This window comes from Copadichromis virginalis, linkage group LG7 (assembly GCF_057382275.1).
Source record: "Copadichromis virginalis isolate Kocher_CV1m ecotype Utaka linkage group LG7, C_Virginalis_male_GT1.1, whole genome shotgun sequence".
NCBI lineage: Eukaryota > Metazoa > Chordata > Actinopteri > Cichliformes > Cichlidae > Copadichromis > Copadichromis virginalis.
In genome coordinates, this window is record NC_140624.1 from 43,627,847 (window position 1) to 43,639,791 (window position 11,945).

Here is an 11,945-nt window from a genome sequence, read left to right on the forward strand (position 1 = left end):
AACACACAGGAAATAGTTTTTATAGCTTTTCATTTCAGTTTTAATTTTAGTCACATTTGTAAAACACTTATTTTAAAACAAACACAAAAGCAAGTTGACAAGATCAACCAAAACAAAACAAATCTATGATGATTTTGTCAAAGTATAGGAAGGGACAGAATGATTACTTGAAGGCTAAAGTGACTTAGATGGTGTAGTTTGGCTCCCTCTATTGGTTCTCATGGGTCACTTAAATAGTAGCGTTACACGTTGACTCGTTGAATGAATGGCTTGATTTAAGATACGTAAACTCCGGGTGGTGGAGAGTTTTTATTAAAGCAATAATAATAATAATACTAATACTAATACTACTACTACTAATAATAATATAGCAGCCTAGTAGTCTCTTAAAACCTTTGGATTGAATGGTAACTGGGTTAATTATACAAGAGTTTTACTTCAGATAGCTTTGTTTTAATCATTGACAGTATAGTTTTAATCTTGAATGATCATCAATGGAAGATCATTCAAGATTCAATGAAAATTATACATATATTAATGCATATGACACCAATTTGTAAGCTAAATATTTAACAGTGTGGATGGTGGATACATGACCAGCAGAGAGAGGGACTGACTTTCAAAATGAATTCCTGTCAGTTTTATTTATTCTTGTATTTGAATAACAGAGTAGCATTAATTTAGCACTAGTAGTGATATAGTTTGAGATATACTCGGAGCTGCGGTGGACTTTGATGAATTCTGAAACTTCTTCTCTCCTGAAAGTGAAACAGAAGTTAAACTGCCAGATGAAATTTCATCTAGTCACGGCTGGAGTTTTTGGACTTTGAACCACCTGAGCCATCAGGTGTGACATGATCCTACCATGAATTTGCGGGAAAAATAGCATCCCATGCTTGTTCTTCTTCAGTTTTCCCCTCTGAATTCATGAATCAAAAGCAAAATGAACTGGACTTATGTGATAGTTTCATGCTGCAGTGACTCATATCAAGCCAAGCTATCATGTACCATCAGTGAATTACAACGGCAGTGGGAACTTCTCATCTGTCACCTTCCTGGCAACTTCACATGACAAATGCTAACTTAAATAAACCGTGTAGAGATATGTCACACAGAGAAGTCACAGTGTTAAGTACATGTGTGAACGGTCATCACTGCGGACAAAACTTCTCCATATTACATCTGTTTATTTTTCTTTTTGAATACAATAATTTACTTATTAATAATTTTAATTAATTACATTTAAAGGAAAAATAAATAAAAGATGTCATGTCAGTGTTTCAGATATCCTTGTCTCGCCAACACCGTGTCTTTGTCATAGTACCTTTTACAGACAGACAGCTATTTTACCTGTTTTCCGTAAGTGAAAAAGACTGTGAAAATAAAGCTTCTCGTCACATTAGCTGATATTCCTGATTCAGCCAAGAGGTAAGCACATGGGAAACCCAGAAATGTTTTATGGTTCGATGTTATGCAGGTTGGCACAGGATAATGTCTGGATGACACCCTGCTGTATATTCCACATGAGGGATGACTTGACATGCAGGTAAAAATTCCCTCAGATAAGGTTATTTCATTCAACTCCAGCTTTCCAGCTTTCAGCACATGACTTGTTAAGTGTTGTGTAAACATCTTGGTTTTGCGCGTGTGTTGATTTAAACGGTACTTTTTTACAAATACATTTACATGCCAAATGAAAATTCCACAGTATTGACTGCTCTGGGGTATTGAGTCAAATACATGTGGCTTAAACTCATTGGGCAAAATTCTGCTTTGTTTAAATTTACTTGTTAATATTGCACTATGGCTTTTGTGTTTATATGCAATACTTCTCATCAGAGTAGCTGTTATGTTAGGGTGGCATAGTGCTGTCATGGTTAGGACTGTCCCCTCACAGCAAGAAGGTCCTGGGTTTGGGTCCTGCGTGGACTTTGAATGTTCTCCCCATATCTCCCCGTGTGTGGGTCTACACCGGGTATTCCTGCTTCCTCTCACAGTCGGGTGGATGGATGGATAAGAAATGCTGAGGCAGCAGTACTTTCAGAGCTCATTTAACAGCTTCACAACCAAAGGTGGACTCAGCACCCACCTATAGCTCTTCTCATGGTCTTAATGCATGATCACTACACAACTTCATCAGTCAATCGGTCTGTTGGTTGACTTTGAATGATCCCCTTAAAACTAATACGTTGGCTTTGCTATATGAATTTTGCAACCCAACCTAATTTAGATCAAGTAGTTATGTATTTTATCTTATTCTTTTTCTTTCTGGATATTGTTTATTGTTGCCGTCATTAGTAATACTGAAAAAGTAAAACTTTAGTAGAGAAGCTTTGGTGGGATCCAACTTCTTCCAGGAATGTGCCTGATTTACTGCCAGCACAAGAACCAAGCTCTAACTGGAACTGAAACAATGAGCAACACCCTGGTGGAGTCAAATGTCTTCTCCAAGCCCACAAAACACATATAGACTGTAAACGTGTAGACACATAGCCACCTAGGTGAGGGGTTTTTAGGCATGTCCTGCTGGGAAGAAGACATGGGGGAGACCCAGGACACACTGGCCTGGTGGCCTAGGAGGGGATATGTCTCTGCTTAGACTTCAACTCTGATGACCCAGATCCAGAAAAGAAGATCGATAGATGGATAGATTCTGAGTTAAAAACTTAATCAAAGAGTTACAGAGACACTATTAATAACTGTAGTTTTTAGAGGTGTTACGTGATAATAAACTATACTAAACACGTTTAAGGGGAATGAGTATGGCAAACACTGAGCTGAGGTTAATAAGATCATGTCTTGCTCATTACTTACCATCAACAGCGTATTACTATGATGTAGTAGAGGGGAAAACCTTAGGTACTGGCCCTGCTGGTGTTAAGTATGGAAAGGAAGGATAAAGCATTAATAAGTTACTAATAAAGTGATACTGTGCTATTAATAAGCAATTTGTAAATGATAAATATTTAACTTAGCATACTGAAATTAAAATAGTTACAATGCAGTTTAAAAAGAACATCTATGAAGACAATGAACAAAAATTACAAAGTATTATAGTATAGTATTTAATTTTTGCTGCTTCAACCCTGAGTCAAAGTATAAAAAAAAGCCAACGACATCATTGATTGATTGATCTTAACCACAACCCATGGTAGTAGTTAATTAGTTTTCTCAAGTCTTGATAACCAGAGAAATGTAACCATTAGCCATTATAAGTGGTACATTAAATAAATAAATAAATACATTTTCTAAGAAAAAAGTCCTTCTTGATTCTTTCCCCCAAGTTATAGAGTTAGGATTATGACCTTAGACCGAGAGTTCAGGTGCTGCTGCTGGAATTTTACTTATTATTTACACTAAAATATTTACACAGCCTATTTTCTTTAAGTAGAGGATATCTTTGCTAACTCTTTCATCACTAATGATGATATTGTTATGAGTTTTACCTGGATTAATATTTACAGTAAGTGGTCAAACTGGGTGATACTAAGGTAGTATAAAAAATTCCCGATAAAGGACGCCATAGTTTGGGAGTCCTGACCACATAGACAGAAACAAGTGCGTTAAAAAAAACCACAAAAAACTAACCAGTATTAGTTTCGGACACAAGCTACAGGACTTGAATGTTGCTCAATATGTGTTTGCTGATCATTAATGTTTGAGCCACTATATTTGGAGGAGTTTACTGTCGGGAACATTTTGATCGCTTCTTTATCGGTGTGTTACAGTAATCACAAGTCAGCTTCCGTGTGAGCAGCGGAGAGTTAATTTCGAGCCGTCTAAGCTTTCCACGAAAAAACACGCCGTAATTTCATAAAGAAGTTGAGCTGAGTACAGTAAAGGAAGGAGGCGTGGCCACTTCTCCTGCCTTAACTGTTCGAAGGGACTGACGGAGGGAGTTCAGATCACATTTAGAGCTCAAGGAAGAAGGAAATAACTAATGAGAACACAGCTGGCTGTTTTTGAATGACCTACAGGTAAGAGGACATATTATTTATTTAGGACAACTCAAAAATTTATATATATATATACACATATATATTTTTAACACTAGAGCAACACCATCAATAATAACAATATTAATAATGATAAAAATAATAATGTAAAGATATTCTATGTTCTGTATCTTTTTGCATGTACAAATGAGCCATGTACATTTTTTCTGTTTTTACACGGGCCATCTATTTTTGACGTTAACATTTATTTTTGTCTTTGGATTCTGTTTCGACTCATCTGATTTATCTGTGTATGCATACACGTACTCTAAAACTCCCTTACTATCACGTATCAGATAAGACTATGGTTAACCAAACAGATGACAGATCTTAACAATCAGAGTTCTGCAGAACTGTAGTTGTCTTTCCACTTGGGGAGGAAATCCCGGAGAAAATGTCTATTTATATCCTACTTACTCACCTATCAAAGTTGCTTACTGTGTAAGCAAACAAAGATGCTCTTGTACACATTTGCAGTTGCTGTTAAGTTATATTTTTTCCATAGAAGCCTGGTACAGCTACACTTCCAGATATAATGGTGTGGTGGAAAGATGTTTTATGTAGAGAGGTGGGCTGTTATGTGAGGATGGTGCGGTTGAAGTGTGCTGGCATGGCTTCAGTGTCAAAACAAAAACTTCCCGGTGTTATTTTTTCCTGTTATAAAAGATAAAGAAGAGGGAAGTACTTCTTTGGAGCTGAGTCATGCTAGATTGGGATTACCATGTGATATAGTGTCACACAGCTTTTTGCCAAATTAAGAGGCAAGCAAGGTCACACTGCACATCTGGTTTTCTTCGGTAAAGTGACTCATGTTTCATCACTAAAGAATCTCAGCATCTGGTAATAATCCCTTTTTTCATCCTCAGATCTCAATGGACTGGGCCCTTATTATAGTTTTACAAGTGTTATTTCAGCCCTCTCTCTCAGGTGGGTGGTAAATACATTTTTTGAATATGTAGAAGCAAAGTCAGAACAATAACTACATATTTGACACGTGAGGCACTTACAGCTGCAGAGTGAGATTATGTAAAAACTATAAGATGCTTGTAAACATTTTAAGACTGGAGTGTTTACCTTCATCTTGGCATTATTTTGTGTCATTTCCGTGCAGTCTTATTCACTGTTGAGGCAGAGCAAAGCATGTATACGTCAGAGTTTGGAGAAAGTGTCGTGATGGGCTGCAAGTTCAACCCTAAACCCTCCTATCCTCATCCTGACCTGAACGTGACCTGGCACTGGATCAACTCTGACTCCGTTCAGGACGTGATCCGGCTGGATAATGGCGTGCCGCGCTCGGAATCTCCAAAGTATCGGGGACGAGTGCAGCTTCTGACCGAGGAGCTGGCGGAAGGCTGGGCTAAGCTGAAGGTAATTCCTGGCACTGAGCTACTCAGACTTACATAACACATGTTGGACGGCTTACCACTTAATTCCTACTAACTTTACTCCGAGCATTAAGCTTGTTTAAACTTGCCAGCTCTTCTTCATCTTTTTAAAAATTACTCTCAACAGGTTTAAATTCCCTAGAAAGTGCCACAGGATAACTTTACTGGAACTTTACAGGGGTGTATACTCATAAAATGACTAAGTCTGTTTAATTTTTTATATTATAGTACAGAATAAAACCCTAATAAGAGAGGCAGAGGGAGGGATAGAGCTGAAAAGTTTTCCATTTTGGTTTCTTTAAGAGGGCATAACAGAGGACTCTTGTTCTTTTGTCACTTTACAGATGTCCAGTCTTAGAATCAGTGACGCCGGGAAGTACCAGTGTGTGGTTCATTCAGCGGATGGAGCCGACTATAAAACTATAGCCTTGTCTGTTGAAGGTGAGAAGTACATGTGTTGCAGTGTAGGCCTGTTACTTTTCTTTTCTGAAGATTTCACAAGCATTGTTCTGGGAATGGTCTCGTAACTGCCAAAGCGCATGGTCATTTCTGGCCAGTTAAAGTTTCACTCAAACTGAAAATGAAATAAAGACCACTATTAGTCAATTTTGTAAAAAAAAAAAAAAAAAAGAGAAAAGAAAAAAGAAAACAATCTTTGACAAACTCAGCACATGCTGTTATCAATCTTGTGTTACAATAGAACGTCATTTTCTTCCCTAGCATCTTATAAATCAGTGACCAAACACATTGAGAGGGCAGCAACAGGTGATGAGGTCCTGATAACCTGCCAGTCTGAGGGATACCCTAAGTCAACGGTTGAATGGCAGAATGGAAACCTGAAGACACTCAATCCCAACACCACTGCTGAATCAACACCAGACCAGATTTTTAGAATCACCAGCCAGATAAAAGTCAGCTCATCAGAAAAAAACAACTACACCTGTAAATTTACAAAAGACGGCAGCTCTGCAACAATTTATATTCCAGGTAAGCGTTCGTTTCCAGTCTTGAAATGGTACATGGTATTTACATGTCCTCCTGCGTGTGCATGAGAGTTAGATGCAGCTTATAGCTGTGCCTTTGAGATCAAAAGGAGGGCTTCCTTTCAGGAAGGCGTTGCAGAAGTGGATTTCTTCCAAAACAATACTCACAATATTTAACAGGAAGGGGGATGTAACATAATCCCAGCTTTTCCAGGTGGGAATCATCCAGCTGTACTGTGTGCCTCCTTTAAAAAAAAGGAGAGAAAAGGCTCCAACATTACATACTGTGCCTGTTTAACTGATCAGAAAGTGAAATAGATTTTTTTTAAACAGTCCCCAAAAGAGCAGACGACACTAAAGTTTAAGTGAAGCTCTAAATGTTCAAAGCTACCACAGGAAATATGTTCTCATAACCTGTGTTCCTGTCATCACCAACTTCCTGTTATGATTAGAATTTTGATTTGTACATGTTGGCTTTTATCCCCACCCTACGTCAAACTGCAGAGACTTAGATATGTAGATATGATTCCCCCACTTTTTCCACCGCGTTCCTGGAATTCAAAGACCCTCCCATGTGTTTCTGTGAAGCCGGTGGGTGGTGTGTGTCTGGTGTGTGGATGTAGGTGCGTAGCAAATCTTCAAATGTGAGACTTTTCCGTGTCTGCATGTAGGGTGCTCATTGTTTTCACACCAATATGGAAAAAATATATATTTAATCATAACACGTATCGAAACCGTTTCACTTTTAATTTGCTTTGCGTGTGTCATATTTATTTCTTTGATGAAAAACTAGCCACATTTTCCCATGCGGTATTTCCCACAGGAAGCTTTATTGTAAGTCATATTGTAATGATAAACACAAAAGGGTTTAATGATGATCCTGTTGAGGGAAATGAGAAATATATTTTAATTCATTTCTTATACATATAAAATGTTCAATGCTAGAGTAAGAGAAATGTATTTTTAATACAAGAACAAATAAATAAATACATAAAATATGTGAAAGAAGATATTTTTATGTGATCATATCTGCCATTGCACCAGCATAACGAGGCACTATAGCTGCCATAAGGTTTTGTCCTTGACCAGCAAAAGGGAAGTTTGTGGTTATATGCCTTTGGTATGTTTGGTTATTTCCAGAGCGGCTAAAATTGCTAAAGCATAGATATTACCATGAAATACTAATCCCACAATGTTTTGACTCTTTTCACAGATGAAATACCACTTAGTCCTGCAAAAAGTGATGCTGTCATCATTATACTGTGCATAGCAGTGATAGTGGCATTCGTCTCTGTCGGAGTGGTCACCTATCAACGACGAAAAGGTAACCAATCAGTTCCTCAGTTCAGCACAGACAGGAATGCTTACATATCCTGTGTCGTGCTGCAGACAGAAATGTTGGTTTCAAACAAAATGATGGGTAACAATTTAGTGAGGTGTTAAAATACCACAGATAGCAGCAGTTATCTTGAATAATGGGCTTAGATAAAAACAGTTATCTCAAACAATGGATACTTTGCAAGATATTTAAGAAACAAATTCAAAATGAAAGCCAGTCATCTTGCAAAACCTGTAATACAACATGTAGGTGATCTTAATGCAAACCTGCATTTCCCTTTGCCACAAAAACAGACAAAGTATTTAACACCTCGCTGCAAATGCTCGCTCTGGTTTCATTTTAAACATTCAGTAAAACTGCATAAAATGTGCAACGACAGAGCTGACATCGGCTAAATGATTTTAACTTTAATGCCCAAGAAAAACCAAAACTTTGTTGTTGGTCTTGTGCCAAACAGCTCACAGACAATCTGAATTCATTACTCAGCACTGCAAAACGTATCTTTCCTGTGTCAAAGGCTGCGCAGCTCTGACTGGGAAAAAAAGAAAAGAAAACAACACATGCATACTCCCGGGAACACTGGTGACACTGTAGGTCATGTAAAAGAGGAAGCATCTGTGAACGTTTCAGGAGGTTCTTGTCCGATTTGTTCTATAATGCTTGTGATTTGAACAAAACTTTGCTGGAAATTCTTTAGCATGTGACCTGCAGTGTTTTTTTTTTCCTTTTTCGTGTGACCATGACTTAGCTTTTTACATTCTACTGCGTTTCGCAACTATCAGACCAGACCGGCTAGATTGTGGGAAACACCCAGTGTGGTTTTGGTTTATCTACAAGGGGAATTCAAAGCTAATTGTAAACGCATGGGTGATTTTTTCAGCACGAGTTTATATTATTGTTCACACACCTCACTCAAGTTCACTGGAAAACTTATTAAACATATTTTCACATATGAATGTGTAAAAATGACGTTTTACTTACAGATAGATCAGGAAACTGTCACACAGTTATCAGGAAGGCATGGATCTTTATTGTGGTGCTTTCAAGAGCATATGATAATATTGGACATTTTGAGGAATAATTGAAACTTCAAAGCCAAAATATTAGAATCAGAATCACAGAGACTTTATTAATCCCAGAGGGAAATTGAGTGATCATATCTGCCATTGCACCAAGCACTGATTTAAAATAAAGTGTAGAAACAGACATATCGATACAAAAATATAGAGAAATACAGAGATATAGGTATAAATATACGTACCTATTTTAGCAAATATAAGATCAATTAAAGAATGTATAATTCAAAACAAACCAAACCCAACAACCTCCATACATTCAGTGTATCAGTGCTTAAAGACTACATCACCTGCTGTACCAGTACGTTGCATTAAAGTGCACATTTTTGTTACAGGGTCCCACAATCACAGCACTCACAGCACCAGGAACCTCCTGGAAAGACCTGCTCCTACCGCTGCTTCCCGTGAGTTCAGTGGTTATGTTTTTATTGCTGTTTTGCTGTTGAATTTCTACACTGGTTATAAATAAAACTGAGTTCTTCAGTGTTTTTCTTTTTATCTTACTGTCCTCCGTGTTGTCATATTTCTAACAATGCTGTTCCGTCCTGTCAGGTCTGAGAAGTTATGACGACAACTATGAGAACGAGATAGCTCCTTGTAATGAAGGTAGGTAGCTTATCAAGTTGAGAAATATAGTTTACAGGATTTATGTGCCACTGAAAGATTATCTGAAAAGAAAGACCTGCAGGATATTTCACATCTTCAGCAAATGACTGACTGGACTTCTTTTTGTTTCCAGGCGACGTTGAGGAAAATCTGGGGTTGAATGTGAAAACGCATTACTCAGAAAGCTTTCTCAGTGCAGAGCGAAGGAATCAATGCACCACTTTCAGTGCGGAGGAGCTGCCTCGCAGACTGCAAAACAAGTGAGTCATAAATACATGCGTCCAAAATGATTGGGAAATAGACGACTATGCATTTATCCGATATCATTTCCCGTACACGCAGCCTTAAAAAAAATTGTTCTTCTTTCCAGAAAATCGCCTTGAATGAATCCTCTTTTCGTTTACTTGCAACCACCCAGCATTGTGCAGAGCTGTGTGTGGCGTGCTACATGAAGTCATCTCAATTAGTGTTCTATTAGGTAGTGGTCCTTGTTAGCAGTAACACCATCCTCTATGAATCTACAGTAATGGATAGCACATTTAAAAAAATAATGAGGTTATTGTATTTTTAGGGGTTATTAATCAGAATCAGAATACTTTATTGATCCCTGGGGGAAATTATTTTTTGTTACAGTGCTCCATTATAAACCAACATTAAGACAAGACAGACAATACACTAACTAAGAATAGTACAATATATACGTATATATACATACATAAGTCACTCATAAAGACAAGTTTATGGTCACAATTAATTTACTGTGTGGACTTCAACTAAATTTGTGTTGTATATTCAGCCACAGCCTTCGATTACTTACAGATTTAACTTAATGAAACTATATAATGCTGGGTTTAAACACAGTTCCTGTGACAGCTAAAAACTTTTTATAATACACAAAAGGGAATGACCATGGCATGGCAAGGCTTTTGTTTTCTTTTTTTTGTTCCTACATTTGTGTTTGCGAACAGTACTTCTGCCTATTTAATGCTAATTTATGATAGTTGACTGACATTGTCATGGCTATCGGTTTATCCAAGGCAGCAGTTGCGAAATCAGTGAGCGAGCTTGTGAAGCTCAGCTCAAGAACATTTTTTGAATGCACTGATAGCTACAGTACATGACGATGTATCGCAGTAAAGTTTTTAAATGCAAACGTTGTTATGCAGAAGTCACTGTGAGGTAAAGTAAAAGTAATCTGTAATAAGCCCAGGATCTCGAAAAAGAACTTAAACCTCACAGCCACACCATGCTCTAAATTTGTTTGGGGTTTTGTTGACTTCACAATCTCGACTTTGCTTTTTTTATTTTCAGTGAAGGCCACCCTGTGAATCTTCCTGCTTTACTCCCGGGTCCTGGTGAGACATTTTTCCTTGAGGGACTTCCCGGAAGCGGGAAAACAACTGTAGCCCACATCCTGATCTCATCCTGGACTGAATGGCCCACAGATTCCCTTTCCAACTTCCTCGACCTCAGCGCACTTCATCTTCTCTTATATGTTGACTGCAGCTCCGTGAAAGACGACTTGTTTCAGGAGATAACAACTCAGCTTTCACTCACCAAAAATATATCAACAGAAAAGTTGAGAACTCTTTTAATCACATCTGGCAAGGCTCTGCTTTTGTTGGACAGCTACAAAGAAGGAAACCAATATTTCGACGACTCATTAAGGAAGTTTCTAAGTGAACGAACAGGTTGCAGGGTGCTGGTCACGGCCAGCCCAGGACACTGCCCCGTGCTCAGGCAAACGGTTGGGAATGAAGGAGTTCGAAAGCTTCAAGTACAACCTGCAAAGTACTGAGTTTAAAAATAATATTGGGACCAAAGAAAAAACACTGTACATGAGTTAGATTTTTAACAAATGAGGCAAGAGTTTTGTGTGTGTGTGTGTGTGTGTGTGTGTGTGTGTGTGTGCGTGTGTGTGTGTGTGTGTGTGTGTGTGTGTGTGAGAGAGAGAGAGAGAGAGATAGGCATTTAGATTTTTTATAAGCCCAGATATGCTGCAGAATGTATGTACTGCATGATGATGTGTATTCAAAGTGATGCTTGGGAAGTTATAGACGTGCAACAAATTATAATTTTGTATTCTTTGTTGTCTTGTTTGTCACTTTCATTACTGTGCAATATGTTTTTTCAAAATTCTTTTAGAGAAAGTACATCATTGTTACTGGAAAAGCTGCATAGTGAAAGCAGTGATAAGAAACTGGTGTTTGCAGAATCTATGAACGCGGCAATTAAAATCTCCTTTTTCAATACATGTAACAGTTCAGATACAGCAGTGGTTTCTGTTTTAGCTCAGTGTGTGTGCATGAAAAAGAGAAAGGTCATAGTTAAGGCATCAGCTAGACTGCAATCAAAGCAGCAACAGCTTCTCTCTGGTGTCAAGAGTAAGAGGAAGTGACACTTTGAGTGTTCCTGACAAGAGATCATTTATGCCAGTAACATTTAATTTAAAAAAAAGAAAGGGTCTTTTTTTTTTATTCTTTTTTAAAATTTTTGTAGGTTCTTCATTTTGTGGAAAAGCTAGCATGTTTACAAAATTTCAAATGGCATCGAGCCAGTAA

The 11,945-nt window shown here is 37.8% G+C and overlaps 1 protein-coding gene across 1 annotated transcript; it reads left to right on the forward strand.

Annotated features, from left to right (window-relative positions):
* The first annotated feature begins 1,216 nt into the window (after positions 1 to 1,216).
* On the forward strand, positions 1,217 to 11,652 carry LOC146705735 (coxsackievirus and adenovirus receptor homolog). Its single transcript, XM_085463524.1, has 10 exons — positions 1,217 to 3,977; positions 4,862 to 4,922; positions 5,107 to 5,363; positions 5,725 to 5,821; positions 6,101 to 6,367; positions 7,577 to 7,687; positions 9,114 to 9,182; positions 9,331 to 9,384; positions 9,518 to 9,644; positions 10,696 to 11,652. The coding sequence occupies exons 2-10, from the start codon at positions 4,868 to 4,870 to the stop codon at positions 11,180 to 11,182; spliced, it is 1,524 nt and encodes a 507-aa protein (XP_085319650.1). The 5' UTR covers positions 1,217 to 3,977; positions 4,862 to 4,867; the 3' UTR covers positions 11,183 to 11,652.
* The last annotated feature ends 293 nt before the right edge of the window (positions 11,653 to 11,945 follow it).